We start from the raw sequence: 16,627 nt of genomic DNA, 5'->3' as shown, positions 1-16,627 counted from the left end.
TATGTGTGTAGATATCCGTGTTTTGCAGTAACTTGTTAACAGACAAAGTTTTTGCAATTTATTTAAGCAAGACTTTTGAAATGAGCTAAGTCCACGCTCATACGCAGTCGCTGTGGCAAATTTATGATATTCGCGAATTGACGTAGAGTACAGTTGCGTACATCTTCTGACGAATTCAAATTTAAAATATTTAAAGACTTGTTTTTTTTTTTTTTTTGCTTGGTCATAACATACGTTATATTGTCTTTTTAGTGAACTTTTAAACAAAACTAGATATTAAACAACACAAAGAGATCCATCAAAAGAAAGATAAACCACCCAACGATTAAAATTATCCCATAAACCGTAAAATAATCCACGATTTAAAAAAAGGAGTCATTAAATAATGACTGAAAAGCTAGATTAAAATAGCCCGCAAGCTGTAAAGCGTATAAAAAAATAAAAAAAGAAAAGAAAAGAACTTCATGATAATGTTGAATAATCCATCAAATAAAGAAGCTGTAATAGAATTTATTGCGAAGTTGGAAAGTACTTGAAAACAATGTAATTAAAAATATAGTATTTTATTATCCAAGCAGTTTTCTTTGCAACAGAGAGGATACAAGGATGGCAATAAAATTTAAACGGCCCAATTCTCTCCAAACGAACATAGAATCTTACTGGTCAGAAAATAACATGACGTAAAATTAAGCTTGCCATTATTGTTCCTTAAAAACACAAAACAACGTTGTTTCAATTGAATATTTATGACTTGAAATTCTCAATTCTAAAAATACAGACAAAGTAATAATATCAATCAAAAAGATGTCTCTTAGCAAAAACAACCCTGTTGTAAAAATTTCCCCGCCAAGAAAACCTTTAACTCTTCAACATAAAAAAAGAAAGCCTTCATCCTAAACCAAAAAACCCTCAGCCTTAAAAAAGTCATGATATCTTGCCCGCCAAGTATCTGCCAAACTATCATCCTCCCTGTTCTCCTCCTTCATCACACCTACTTCCGTTAGAACCTCCTCCCACCTTCAACTCCTCAGAAAAATAGATAGATCCTTTGAATTGTTTATCTAGTTTGGCGGGAAGCTTTTTGCTCACCAAGCAACCACCTCAATTAGGGTTGTTTTTGCTGAGATATTTATTACAATATATGAGGCAGTGAGAAGCAAAGAGATGTAGGTAGACATTTTCAAGTTTTGAGTAAAGCGGCTTTAAAGATAACATATTAGGTAGGCTTTAATTAAATTTTTTTGCTAAATCATGGCGTACAGCAGAGCCTACCAGGGCTACTAGTACTACCTCTTGCCCCAAGACAGATAAGGAGCTCGCCTACCATTTGTACTGGATATCTCCAAATTTTTAATTTTGGCACTTACATACCTTTGCTTCTCACTGCCTCATATGTAAACGTATTTTTTAAGAAATACTAGTGGCCTTCAAGTTTTTTACTTAAGCTGAAATACTAATTTTAAATATACCACTGTTTTTCTGAGAAAAGCACACCTTACAAAAACCTGTCTTTTACGTTATTTCTTACCAATGAACAGTAACATTTAATAGTACAAGAATATTAAAATCTCTTTAATTTCATTTTCCTGTTTTCACAAAAAATTATACTGGTCTTAAAGTTTTTACTTAGGCTGTATGACGAACTTCTATCTAAATGGAAAAATGACAAAATAGTAACATTGTATTTATCGAAGTAAAATCTTCTGAACTTATACTTCTTTTAAAGTAAAAATTTCACATTTCCAAATATTAAAAAAAAAATTATTAAGTAAAATATTGTAGCCTAAAAGCTCTTAAATTACAGCAGAAATCAACAAAATATCAATTAAATAAGACAAACAAAAAACGAATAAATTACCGTAGTTGAAGTAGGAAGCGAAGAGAAATTATAGAAAATTACGTATCAGTAATTTGTATTAAAATAATTACAATCATTAGTTCTGACTTTAACTTAATTTAGATGAAAACAACAGTCGTTCCAACAGAACTTTCTCTAGAATTTATGAATGTCTAACTTCATTAACTTTATATAGTCTTAATTTACTTTTACTGTTTAATGATTAAACAAAAGCTTTAGTAAAAGCAGTTGATAATGGCTTTGAAGTCTTACTGAAGTTCGTTTCGGAAGAATTTCGATCCAAATACTCCTATTACAGATCAGAAACTATAAAATCAATTAATTCACTTCAAATATAGGTAATTGGGAAATGCGATCATCAAAGTTAGATTAAAGCGCTTTTCAGTAATTCATTTTAACCGAAGTACAACTTCAAATAGCTATTGGAAAGCTCCCCCTACCAATGCTAATTGAAGGCTTACAGTGCGTTACTTATATTTTGTAAAAGTCGAAGTCCCGATGTTGCATATAAAGCGCTAATTGCACAGCATTTAAAAATTTGTGGTTATTTAGAATTTCAAATACTATTTTATTTGCATTTCATTACATTTTCATTTACATTGCATTCTACATTTAACGTTTGTTTTTGAATGAATGCAGACTTCCAGTTTAGGCATTACATTTGCTAAACAAATACTCTTCAGCTCAGAAATTGCAATGGAAAATTCATTAGCTCGTTGAAGCATTAAAATGTTGAATTCTTTTAATCGTGTTCACGCTCCTTATTTACATCAAAAACACGTCTGTAATCCTTAATTCAATAAAATTTATCAAAGTCTCTGGTTGATTATTGCGAGTAGTTCAACTTGATCCTGATTCCGTTTTTTACTTGTTAAAAGAAAGACATTTAATTAATTATTCTGAAACTTTTGAAGAATATTAATTTAACGGGAATGAAGCCGAATGCAAAATTAATGAAGCTAAGAAGAATTCGAGCGTTTAATGAAACTAAAATCTAATAAACTGTGTGTTTTTCATTTCCATTGGAAAAAGAAAAAATTCGTATCGAAGTTATAAGAATACAAAATACGCTAAAAGTCAATTACCGTTTTTGTCAAATGGCTTTCCAAAACTCTATCTTTTCCTTCGATTAATTATTCTTTTTTACTTTATGTAGTTACTTATTTCTTCATAGGCTTAAGCAAAAAGAACAATACGAAGCACAGAGATATGGAGATTTTGAAATCCTTTAAATTGGTTTTAACTGGGTTGGGTGGACACTTGTAAAAGTACCAGGGAATGTATTCATCGTTTTGCTATTAGGTATCAGCTAGTAGAAACATTTTCTGTACGTTCAATCAACGTCTTTTTACAATATAAAACAAAAAACTCACCTGATGATGTAGAATCCTGTCTTGGTGCTGATATCCCAAAATCTGAAATCGAAAATATATTTATGCACGAAGAAGTTTTGTAATAAAAGGATGCATTAAAGAAAGCGTATTCATTTACATCAGTTGCTAAACAACATTGTGGTCGAATGGAAAATACAAAACAGATGCATTTTCAATTCGACCAATCATTATGATTAAACCTTTCTGGTATCACTGGAATTATGTAATTGCTGTACTTTCATGTTTGCTACTGCGCTGTATTTACAGTATGTCATCTAAAACTCAGGAAAATATTGACTTTGTTCATCATTTAATGATTTTCTGGCAATTTACTTCATCACATGCACAATACTACATTTTTAATAACTTTGGTGATGTGTCACCCTGAACATCATTAGGGTCACAGGCGACCCTAGTGTTTCATAAACTCAACTTAATCCCTTTTTTGATTAAAATATTGAACCTTAATGTGGTCAAGTATTTATTTCACTATCGTTTTATTGAGAAAAATCTATTTTTTAGTATAATAGTGTGATATGTAGTCACTGTAGGCAGCAGCATGAATTGGTATTGTAAATATCCAATGAAACGGATGGAATATTTCGTTATTCGCTAATGTTTACGGGTTTGTTTGACTTATTTTATACCTATAGGAGAAAACATGATGATAAACTTTTATCTGCTGAAATTAGCTTTATTTTCCCGATTTCTAAGAGAAAACTTGACGTTGAATACCCCAGTCCTCTTGACTCAAATGATTCTGACTTAGATGACATGATTATTCTTTGTTTTCATATAAAAATTCATAAATTCGTTGATTTAATACAGCTAAAACATTTGGAACCAGTTGCACTAATTTTTAGATTCAAGATATACCGGGCAGGGAAAGAGGGAAGGGAACAAAACTCACCAGTAACAAAACGATATATAGCTCTAAAACCTTTCACTTCAGGTGACGAGTGGTAAGATCTAAACTCGACTTCCATAGTCGGTCCATTCGACATTAGTTGAGCAGGAAGCTTATTTCCGCAAAAGTTGTCAAGCCTTTCTCGACGGTTTTTAATAGTAATAAATATCATCACAGCATCTACTGCTTCACAACTGTAAAAAAGGAATTTTTAGCAGTGTACAGTTATTGATACAATCTCTAATTTAAAAACAACATGTATTACACTGTTTAAGAGTTTAGTATTAAAATGTAAAAAGTAAAACAAAAGAGTTTTTTTTTCTACTAGAAAATACCATCGACTTTTCGAACCAAATATCAGAAATCTCTTAAATTGCCCCAACTTCTCAGGTTTATTTGCTGTTTCAAGCATTTTGCTTCCATTTTAAACCATTTGTCGTTCTTCATTATTTATTTGCTTACTTAAATTTGAAATACAATACTAATAAAAATAATAATGATAACAGTAATGATATTAATAAGCGTAATAATAATTACGTGAGGAAAAAATGAGGGAGAAATGGGAAAATACGTGTAGTAATTAGATAACTGCTCCTTTTTTTTCAATAACCATCACTAATCTTTTCCAAAAATACTCAATAATTAGAGGATAAAACACTTTGTACTGTATTTTTTGTTTTAAGTAGGGACATTAAGCTGAACTGAACGAAGAATTTTATTTATATCAACTAATTAAAATATCTATCGCAGTGTTTTATTTTAAATCTCTTATAAAGGCATTATTTGCTAATTTAAAACTTTTACGCGGTGGTTCATTGAAAATTTAAGTCTCAAATCGTCGGCATGATCGAATATGAATAAGACCTAGTAATTGTAATTACTGGCTTTACCTTTTAAAATGTTTCCCCCACAGTTTAGTTCGAATGAAATAATAGGCTCATGTGTCTGTTGCTCTGCAAATGTATTCAAATCAGACTTGTTTACACTTGGCAGTAAAAACGAACGTTTTAAAAGCCGCACAAGTAATCCATAGAAACCTTAAGCCTAGTGTTGACTTTTAAATCATACGTGATTACTAATCGTATTACAATATTTGGAGGACAACAGCTATTTTAGCATAAGGTGTTTAAAAGTTTCGGTAGTAAGTTTATGCCCCTAATTTAAAATAACGGTACTACAGCTCAAAGTAATCATCGAATTGGAGCTCACGCTATACAGTTTGAAGAAACCTCATTTTGCATCTATAATGTGAGTTTGATTGCTTTCTATCAATAATTACAAGAAATACAAGGTGTGCGACCAGGGATGCTATTCCGGGTACGGCAATTCTCCTTGATTTACCAACTGTGATCGAAACATAATATTTATGACTTCGGCTACAAGAAAAAGATTTGCTTCTGCAACCAAATCCTTTAAATCGTTTCTGAATTGTACTTGAAAATCTACAGAAATAATAATATAAACTGAAGAAAGTAAAATCTGAGGGGAACAAAAAAGAATAACAGAAATCTATGAAGTTTTCTTCGAAAGCTACAAAACAAATTTTAATTTTTCTTGGACAGTGACGGATTATAAGAAAAACTGGAAAAGAAAGTTTAAACTTATCCCATGATGAAGCAAAAAACTGATCAATATTTTTGAAAGCAGCTGTTACGTAAACTGTTTTCTAGAACTTTCATGTTCTGTAAATATTTTCTATTAGTTTGTTGCATTTTCCAATACATATATTTTTTACTTAACTTCGTAACTGAAGATTTATGTTTTTGAACTGAACAATGAACTTAAAATGTATCTCATTCTAGACTATTTATCCCCTATTTTTTGAATGTTAACTGTTTAATTCATGTTGCTACAAATATCATTTAATAAAAATGACAAGTGGGAGCCTCCGGGATGTCTGTCAAAATATTTTGGAATGGTTTAGCTGATTTTATAAATTTTTGATATAGTTACATTTTTCATCTAACATGCGAGCAAAAATCAATCATATAGTATAGTATTTCTCATAGGTTTTTTTTTTTTTTTTTTTTTTGAGCTCTTTCTTAATCCTTGATAAAACTACAAAAGAAGACATCATTTTATTTTTTTCACTGCCATCGGCGAAGAAAAATAAAACAATTCTTGTTGATAGTGTTTTTTCGAAAAATTGATGCTAAAAAATTGGATTTTTAAATTACCGCTCTCTAGACCCACACCGATTAAAGACTTAAACATCATTTTTACAATTGAATATACACAGTTAATATGATTCAAAAACGTTCCTGGAAAATAATGGGCAGCTGTCGTGCCCAATTTCTGCCAGTAACAAACATATCTTGCAAAAAAAAAAAAAAAAAAAACAATGTTTTCCGCTAAACGCAGTAACCTTACTGCAATCATCTTTAAATCTTTCTAAACAATACAGAAATATCTCCGGTCAAAGCTAGTCATGTTTCTGGAACCTTCAGAGAAAACTTAAGTTGGTTTTAACTAGTAGCTTGTCGCCTTCCTGATTGCCCAAGAAAGCTCCAAAAGCATTATTGAAACTAGGGACAACGCTAAAACAGAATTGCATTGCAAGTACAAAGCATCTCGCTTGCAATTCTTGCAAAGCCGCGGAATTCAGAGAATTATTCACTCTCAGGAGCTTTGTCAATCTGGATGGTCCGTAATCGCTCTCAAGTCAATACACTTAACAAATACGTTCAGTTAATCTTTAAACTGGATACTAAAAATATTTTTCCCAACAGTGAGAAGTCTGCATTCGTGCAACTTGAAGTAATTTAGGAAACTTTTTGACATGGATACTTAATTTTCACAGGAAATTGGCGAAAACCTGTGAAATCTCGAAACGTTCCATGGAGATTACCAGTAACGTTTCGGAATTTTTTAAAATTGTTAAATGTAATAGACAAAAACTATTTAAAAAATGAAGATATCATCTCAAAAAAAAAGTGCACGCATTTTTCTAAGGAACTCTCAGTCATCCAAATAGATGAACTTTTCTTTTGAAGATTTGTTTCAAAAAGTGGCACTACTACTGGACAAGAAGCATTTCAGCTTGTTCATTCAGTTAATTTGATAATCTGCGCTTTCTTTCTGTTCGTGACAAGTTTAATTTCACTTTTGAATAAGTATTTTATATTTCCTGTCATTTTTATATCTGCGACAAGAAAAAAACCAGGGAAATCTCTCTAAGAAATGCTTGATTAACGAGTGATTCACCTAACCGTAGAAATACGTGCTGCAACAAACACTTCAACTCAATGCTTTTGCAAGGTAACTTCTACAACGCTATACATATTTAATGGCGAAATGTTCTCAAACTGGTGTCAGATGTTAAACATTGCATCTAAGTACTAACTAGTAAGTAAGAATTAAATGCGTCATTCAATTAGGATTCAAAATAAATGTACAAAAATATTGTCTTACATTCGTTTCCTAAAATCATTAATTTTGCTTAAAATAATTTATTAGTGTTTCAATTACAAAGACTTTACAGATTAATTTTATTGAAAAAAATAGCTGGGTTTACTTTAAGCATGTGATGCACTAGGGTAAAACTACTTTTTTTCCTTAAAATAAATAAATTCTCTAGTGAATGCTTTAAGCCTCTTTGTTGAAAATGCAAGTAAGCGAGAACTATCTTTAAATTAAAGTGATGTGATTAATTTCCAGCAACTAAATTAATCAGGCGTAGATTTGCAGTTCTCACTTCATTGAACATTCTGTATCAGTTAAGCCACTTTACTGGGACATTGAACTGGACATCGATTTCTTCATTTATTTCGAATTCATTGAAAAGGATGGTGCAGTTAAATCTTCTGAATATTTCCCTAGACACTGTTCTAATCTACTAATTATACAATTCTTTATTTGGAGATATTTAGCGGCACAAGTTTACTTCCCAGATTTATGGGTAAAGCTTCCGGAGTAACTAATTTACTTTTGAATAATTTTTAAAAACCCAGGAAAACAACCAACTATCAAAAGTATTAGTTTTAATTTCGCTTAAACACTTAATCAGACATATTTTACGCCAATAAATGCACTTTTCATTGAAAGTCAAAAATAAGCCTCAAAAATTTAGTCTATCGTATTTTCATGCTTTTCAAATAAAACTTTAGCATCGTAAAGGATGAGTTGTGGGGGGGGGGGATTTTTAAAATTTTACTTAAATATTTTTATAATTCCTTAAAACTAAAAATCAATTTCAATAGGTTAAAAAAAATTAGTACTTTTTTTTTCTTCCCTGACATTTTCCATCTCATACTTAGAAAGGTAGCTTTAGAGCGGAATAGATCACTGTTATGGTCGTTATTACTGTTTTCGTAAATTTCACTTTCCTAAAAAATGTCAAGACGAATTTTTATCCCTTGAAATCAGTTCTAGCGCTTATTTTTGCGCTTAATATATCTATACGCAATTTTGTTACCCAAAATAAACGTTACAATTGATATTAAATTATTTGAATTCATATTTATGTTTCTATTTTCAGACTTTGTTTATGAGTTCGTTTCCTACTGAGAGTGATGATTCAGAAGTCACTGACATTTCATGCTCTTTTCCACTTCACAACTCTGATTCATTAATAATTGAAAGAAAAATCTTACTAAAATCGTTTTTCTTTCCTATTATAAACACACTTTTCAATATTTTTTCCAAAATTGTGTAACTTTATACATCATTTTTCATTTATATGTTTCTAAAAATCACACTTATACCTGATTTTTTCATTACCGTTATGAAAGGACATTGGCATTATTGTTGGATTAATTTGAAATTTCGGAGTTCAAATACGATTTTTTGCTATCGAAAGTAATCAATCTCGGATGGAATCTTGTGGCAGAGATGATGATGAACTTTTATTTACTATCACTTTTTCCCCGTAAAAATAAAACAGTATTTTGCTCGAAAATTTTTCCCGTAATAGTAAGTAACATTGCCATTTGTATAAGTGTCTTGACAAGAAATAATAGGACTAAAGATTGACACTACAATGTATTACTAATTGAAACACCGACGCATTGACTGTGAATTGAGTTTGAGACTAATGTGATGTCAGCTGTTCGGGAAAAAGTTTCCATAAATGATGTTGGCACACTTAGTTTTCATTTATTTGTTTTGTTTTTCGTTTTGATAACGGCTTTGAGAAGGAGTAAATTAATTTCGGTATCAGGAAAAGATATTTTGCGACGTAATTGAAAAAAGTCCTCAAATTTTTATGAGGATTACGTGCTCTAAGACCTAATCATATTGAAAAAAGAACTACAGTCAGGAACCGCAGCACTACTAACCAGGAAACCACACGATCAAGGAAATTCGAAAAAAATTGAAATTGGTAGCATTTGAAAGAGCATCGTAACACGTGTTTATGGCACAAAAATTACGTGCCCTCGCGACACCCGTTATCGAAATATGAGGTCTTAAAGTTAGTCGAAATTTTGAGTTAAGTAGCCTAATTTAGCGAATTTTGTTCAAAAATGGTAGGTACAGCGCGAATTCAAAATCTGCATCTGACAAGACATCTCATTGATATTTTTGGTCTTCTCCAAAACGCGTGAAAGATGTTTTAAGTTGAAACTTTACTCATGGGCACATACCAGGGGGAGAAGGAGTCGTGGCACGAACTCGCCATTAAAATTTTGGGGGGTTGTTTTCAGGGATATTTTTCTCTCCTCTGAGGGGGGGGGGGCTTTTGTTTAGTGGGGTCTTCAAGATATTAGTGTGGGAAAGGAGAGGTATCGCTGTTGGAGGAAATAGTCATCCCTGCTTTACTTGTGTGCTTCAAAGTTAAGAACCACTATCAAGCTTATGAAACGGAAAGATTTTCCAGAAAAACATCTTTAAATCGAGATTAAACTTAATTTTTATCTCATTATTAATGATCAAAAAAGCCCTCCACAGTAGCGGGGGAGGGGGGGGTTAAGGGGCTATGGTTGACCCTCCTGGTTTTTAACAAAATGGTATTTACATGCACTTGCAAAAGTAGTATGATAGGGAAGGGGGACGCTTGCGGGGGAACGCTGTCACGGATTTTTTTTTTTTTTTTTTTTGTAAAAACAATGCCAATACAATGCAAATTAATTTCAAACCACCTTTTTTTCTGGCGAGTCCCCTAAACCCCAAGGGAGTTCCCAGACACATTATTTCGAACTCTAGCTTTGTGCATGTGAGTATGTTTTCTGTTGCTTTTCGGCATGATGAGCATTTTGTATAATTATGTAGTGAGAAAGTAAAGCGTAGTATCAGCAATTTTTTTGCTGTTTTTTTTTTGCCATATGCTGTACTTCAGCCAAGGGTGCCCACCTGGGGGGAGGGGGTCATTGTGCCATTGAAATTTTTAGAGGGAGGGGGGTTTGAGGGGTATTTTTCTCATTTGGGGGGCTCTTGCTTTTGGGGGATCTTCGTGACATTTAGACGGTGCGCTCGCAGGGGGAGAGGGGGTTGAGCACTAGGGTGGAACGAAAAAAACAAAGTTTTTACTTTCGAATCGTAATAGTGCGGAAAAGTTGCGATAGGTGAAGACTTACAAAACAAAACAAAAATTTTTAAAATCGGATAATATCTTCCGATCCCGCAACGAGCCTGAATATTTGAAAAAATGGAAAATTTCGTGTTTTCTTAGTGATTTTACAAAAATTTTGTTTTAATGTTTCTTTTTAAGGCTCTGAGACGGAAATGTTGTGATTGGTAAAGCCTTCAGAAATAAAAAAAAACAAATTGAAATCGAATAATACCTTCTGATCCAGAAACAAACCTAAAAAATCGAAGAATTAGAGAATTTCAGGTTTTTCTCCGAATTTTTAACATTTTTGGTTCAATGTACTTTTTCAGGCTACAGAACGGAGAAGTTACGTTTAGTGAAGACTTCAAAGCAAAAAAAAAAAATCTTTTTGAAATAAAACAATATCTTCCGATCGCGCAACGAACCTACATATTTAAAAAAATGTAAACTTTAAGCCCTTTTTCAGCTTTTTTTTTTTTAGTTTAACGATCCTCATAAGTTTGGTATGAAATACTAACGAAAGAACGTTCGTTTATAAAATAAATGTGATATTTTAGTACTACTCTGTCTTGAAATTGTCCACATGGCCCTTTAATCCCGCGTGATTCATATTTGCTTATGCCGCTCAGTACAGTGTATGCATCTGATACGCCCCATTAGCGCCTCACGATCTTGAATTTATGAGCTTTTTCGTTGGTTTGTGTCTATAGGTATCTTACTTAAATGAATAAAGCAGTCGTGCTGGCATCAGTATTTCTCAATGTTTCTAATGTGCGTGTGATGTCTATTTGCTATGTTTAACGTGTTTCAAACATGAATCCATCTTTGCAGAAAATAATTACGAGAAAGTCCCTTGAGTGCCCTATATTTGGCCACCCGAGAGATTTGCCAACAAATAAGCTCCTTACTTATGAAAATGTACTTCAAAGTTGCTTTCAAGAGAGATTTGAGTTACCTAGAAAAGTCAATAACACGAAAATGAGTTTTTCCATTGTTAAGGACAAAAAGTTAAATGTAACTTTGATAAGGCCTCGATTCCTATAGTTTCCCTGAAAAGATTTGCTCAGCTCATTGATATCTTCTACAAAAAATATCTCAATTTCATGAGATCTTACAACCGAGACAAGGATAAACTAAAGTTGATAAATTTAAAAGTGAAGAAGGAAACTCTTTGACGTCTCTGCCTGTAAGTGCGTAAAGAATGTTATTTGCACTTGTAAAAAGACCCTAGACATTTGTGAATGTCCAATTTACATGAAATGTACGTGTGAAAAATCTGAAAAGATACTGATCTCTGAACAAAGATTTCTCTATCTTCAGAGGAAACATGGCATAGGAAAAATTGGAACTTTGGACCAAATGATTTGTCAAATCGTGACCCCGGCCCACTCACACATTCCAGATGGCTCACTTGTGCAAATAGAGTTCTTAGACTACGTAAGTGTATCGATCCTATCAGGTGAGTTAAAACACATAGTGACTTTTTATTTTGCGATGTTACATATCGGTCTGGTTTGAAATAAAGAACCGCAAAAATTTCACAGACGGTGCCATTCATGTTTACAGAACAATTCAAACCTGTCGATACTTACCTGACAATCTAATTAATGGCAATGGTGTTTGATGAAAGGAGGCACATAAGAGAACTAGCGTTTAAAAGTGTGTTAAAAGCCAGAGAGTTTCTTTCTAAAGGCAAAAGCATTAGAAACTTTGTCATTCCATCTCTAAATTTCGAAGCAGAAGATTACACAGAGATTATTAATTGGAGCACGACAAAGCTATCTTCACCTTTTCCTCGAAACGGTCATAACAAAGACATTGAAAAACTTATTGTAACAGGCACTATACACGACTGGGATATAAAACTATTCCCCTGCCATACGCAAGCTGTCAAAAGATGTGGGAAGTTAGTGACGGAGGCTTCACTCAAAGTGTGGGGATTTAAATCAAGAGATGGCTACATAAAAGCAACATTGAAATCCAGATTAATTATGCCCGAATTTTCCAAAAAATCTGATTATAAATTAGCTTCCACAAGAATACACTTAAAACAATAAGACTTGTATACTGGATTGTAAATTTGGTAAATATTTTATAACTTTCTATTATTTGAAAATATTTCATTATTGTAAAGAATGGTAGTTTTGCATGTTTAAAAGATACCTTAAAAGTCAAGAAATAAATTAATGTTTATGTTTATTATAGGGTTTTTTAAAAGGCTTTTCCCTGTAACACCGGGGGGGGGGGGAAACAGCAAGAACAATTTTATTTTTAATCACTAAGAAAAGATGAAATTCTCCCTTTTTTTTACTTTTCATTCTTGTTCCTGGATCAGAAGGTATTATTCGATTTCAACGTGTTTTTTTTTAATTTCTGAAGGCTTCACCAATCGTAACTTTTCCGTCTTAGAGTATTAAAAAGAAACGCTGGAGCAAAATTTTTAAAAAATCGCTAAAAACATGAAATTTTCCATTTTTTTCAAATTTTTAGGCTCGTTGCGGGATCGGAAGATATTATCCGATTTTAAAAATTTTTGTTTTGTTTTGTAAGTCTTCACCAATCGCAACTTTTCTGCACTATTACGATTCGAAAGTAAAAATTTAGTTTTTTTCGTTCCACCCTATTGAGCACCTCTGCTTTAGCTTTGGTGTACAAAATTGCTTATTTGGTTTCCGCTCAAAATTAAGCACAAAAAGGACGTCATATTCAAACATGCAACAAGTTGTGCATTTACATTGTAACAACTTTTAGCTGTAGTGGTAGATTTTGTTCGGACTTCAGGGGTTGTTTTAACGAACGTCGACTGTATTAGCAGTTTTTAAGAACAAAAATAACTATTTCCCTCCATCCATGATGTAATTTCCGATATCGATAATTTTGAAGCGCAGGTTATTGATATTTTTTATCCATTGTTTTCTTTTAAGATTTTTTTTTAAACTGAAAATTACATATTTTTCCTCACAGTGACAATAAAACTTTATGTATTAATTATAACTTAAAAGAACTGATACCATAATCCATGACCATTTTATTTCAACACCAAAGACCATTCGTTTTATTATTTGTATATGAGTTCAACTTAGTCTGATTTTTGTACTTATTCATATTAATTCTCCCAGATTATTAAGAAATACTTACAACATATTTCATTAATGAGAATTAACACTTAGATAACTAATGTTAAATACATTTAAAATACAGAAAAATTCTGAATTATATTATTATCACGAATTAAATGATACAATTTAAGTTTAATTTCATTGTAAAGTTGTCGTTCTCTCGTCCTATGGATAAAGCTTACTACTTTTCACTTCATAGGCTTGATGGTGATTCTTTAATTGAACACACACAAATAAGGGATTAATGCAACACATCTTTCGCACGCCTTACAGATGATCTAAAATGAAAATCAGATTCCTATCATGATGCTGATGTTAAAAAGCACGGTGTTTTAAATTGCTTGCCAAGTCTTTAAATTTATCGAGTTTTCTTGAGATTTCGGCTGACTTTAGGACCCCATGTCTCGAAAACGAGGGGACGAGGGCACACAGTTCATGGGTCAAAAATGTCTAAATATGCTCTTTCAGATGCGACCATTTTGAACTTTTTTCATGATTACTGAAGTCGTGTAGTTGTTCCCTGGTGAGGGCTAAATAATTCTGTACCTCAGAGCCAAACTGACTTAAGTCCAAAAATCGCGAGTTTCCGTTAATTAGCATGTAGAAGTCTATTCCGCATCAAGCCATGTGAACTTAATTCTTTATAAAAAATACTTTTCAATTTTCTGCCAGGGTTAAAAGAGCGCGCGTCCATTTTGCATGCGATAGAAAAAAGTTTTTCTCTCTCCTGTAAAATTATCATAATGTGACTTACGTCCTTCTAGCTCTGAGGTACAGAATTAATGAGTAGAAATATCTGTACCTCAGAGACAGAACAACGAAAGTCACATAATCGCTACTTTACTGGAGAAAGGGAAAACTTTTGTCTGGCTCACGCAAAGAATGGGACGTGCGCTCTTTTAACACTGGTGAAAAAATTACAAAGGATTTTTGTTTTAGAATTGCGTTCACATGGCTCGATGCGGAATAGGCTTCTACGTACAATGCACTTATAAAGGAAAAATTGCAATTTTTGGACTTACGCTAGTCTGGTTCTGAGGTCTAGATATAAGAATAATTGATCGTTTAAAAAAAAGTCCTGATGTGTAAGTGAAAAAAACTCTGCTAACTTCGAATCAAAAAGTAACTACTATTGGATCCCAAAAACGAAACTGTGCCTGTTATTATTATCTATACTAATATCATAAAGAGAGAGAGCGGATTTTTGTGTGTTTAAATGTTCGAGGTAATCTCCGGAACCACTGCACCTATTTGAAAAATTCCTTCACTATGTGAAAGATGCATTCCTACTGAGTGACATAGGCTATAAATTATGCATGTATGTCTTTATACTATTTTTTTAAACTAATAAGTTCTCTACACTACCAGTTTATGTATCGTACTATTTTGTTCTTATATAGGTAAAAACGAACCCCGATTGCTCTGCATCCGCAATGACGAAATGGTTAAAGGTTCTCCTTTAAACTAAAGGCTGAGGGATGGGCACATGTGAAAGATAAAAATATCACGATGCCAGGAGGAGGAACCGCCAAAACTGTTTCCTGTATTTGAGGCTGCAGAAGATCGGGTTTGTCGCATTCTATTAGCCTAGGATATTGAAAACTGTTTAGAGTCGCATAATGTTTACGCTTCAAAATTTTATTAAATGAAATATGGCTGCTATTCGCTTCGGGAAAATTAGTTTTTGAATTCAAGTGGTGTAGATAGAAGATAATAATCCGTGTTTCTGAAAGTTGTAATTTTGCATGCATTCAATTAAGTACATTTAGTTTTGAACATTATTAACTGAAAAAATAATTGCACACAATTACTGTACTTTCAAACTTAAGAGTTAAAACAACAACGAACAAAAAACGGTGGATAGGAAACAATTTGACAAAGAAGGGAAAGAAATAAATAAAAAATATTTGCGGAACTATTCTTCATGATGACCGTATTTAAGCATTAAAAACGATATAATTAACTAATATCGCTCACAAATATCCTATCAGAAGGAAACTGCAAAACCAAAAAAAAAAAGAGTGCATATGAAAAAAGCATGTTTTCCAATGGAAACGAGTACAACGTTAAAAAAGGCATCCCGGGCTTGACTCACTTATTAGTAGAATATACAATATTCATTCCAATAGCTAATCTGAATTCGGTCACATAAGCATTCATCTGAAATATTTTCGTAGTCCCACATATTTACGAAGTGGATTAACAGTTAAAGATCCTGCCAACCTATCAAGCAGCATTCGGTCTTATAGTCGGCGACATATCTTGGAAAATAACTTTAGTTTATACATGTAACTTTCTGACTTCGATTCTAAACTCAGATAATTGTTTAAAACTATTTCAACTTTTATGTCATCTTCTAAAACCCTATTGCTTTATGGCAAACATTTAAAAAAGATCTCTTTGACGACATATTGCAATCAGAGCGTCAACAGAAATACTTTCATTGTCGCTCAATGTCAAGCGATATGAAAATGAAACAAAAATTTGTGAATAAAGATGACACTCAACAGGGAACTTAGTTTGCCACCGCTGCAGAGAATCAACGAAAAGATTCTATTGAAACATGATTGTTACTTGAAAACCAGGAACGTATATTAATGTTGCTGGCATACCCGGTGGAACTCGAAAAAATTAATAAATTCAACACTATCAAAAATCAACCGACAGGCTTCTGCGATGTTTTTTTTTTTATAGAACTGCAGGGAATTTAATTAGAGGTACAGAACCTGACCATTTCACATTTAAACTACTTTGAATATCTCCTACAGAAAGACTCAGTATTTTTAATAAGAAAAAAACGGACAATTTGGAGAGTAGGGTATTCTCCAAATTCTCTTCATGCTTCTAAAATTAAAGGCGATATCCTAATAATTTTATTGCACA

The 16,627-nt window shown here is 32.5% G+C and overlaps 1 protein-coding gene across 1 annotated transcript in view; it reads right to left on the bottom strand.

Moving 5' to 3' along the window:
- Window positions 1-16,627, bottom strand: part of LOC129218142 (suppressor of lurcher protein 1-like) — a 206,258-nt gene that overhangs the window by 26,076 nt on the left and 163,555 nt on the right. The window contains exons 4-5 of the mRNA XM_054852355.1: window positions 4,142-4,332; window positions 3,232-3,273 (exon numbers count right to left, since the gene is read on the bottom strand). Coding sequence (XP_054708330.1) covers window positions 3,232-3,273; window positions 4,142-4,332 — 233 coding nt within the window. The remainder of the gene's footprint in view (window positions 1-3,231; window positions 3,274-4,141; window positions 4,333-16,627) is intronic.

The sequence above is a fragment of the Uloborus diversus genome, chromosome 3 (genome assembly GCF_026930045.1).
Source record: "Uloborus diversus isolate 005 chromosome 3, Udiv.v.3.1, whole genome shotgun sequence".
Taxonomy (NCBI): domain Eukaryota; kingdom Metazoa; phylum Arthropoda; class Arachnida; order Araneae; family Uloboridae; genus Uloborus; species Uloborus diversus.
The sequence above is the reverse complement of the archived record's forward strand: the minus strand, read 5'-3'. Positions and strand labels throughout refer to the sequence as shown.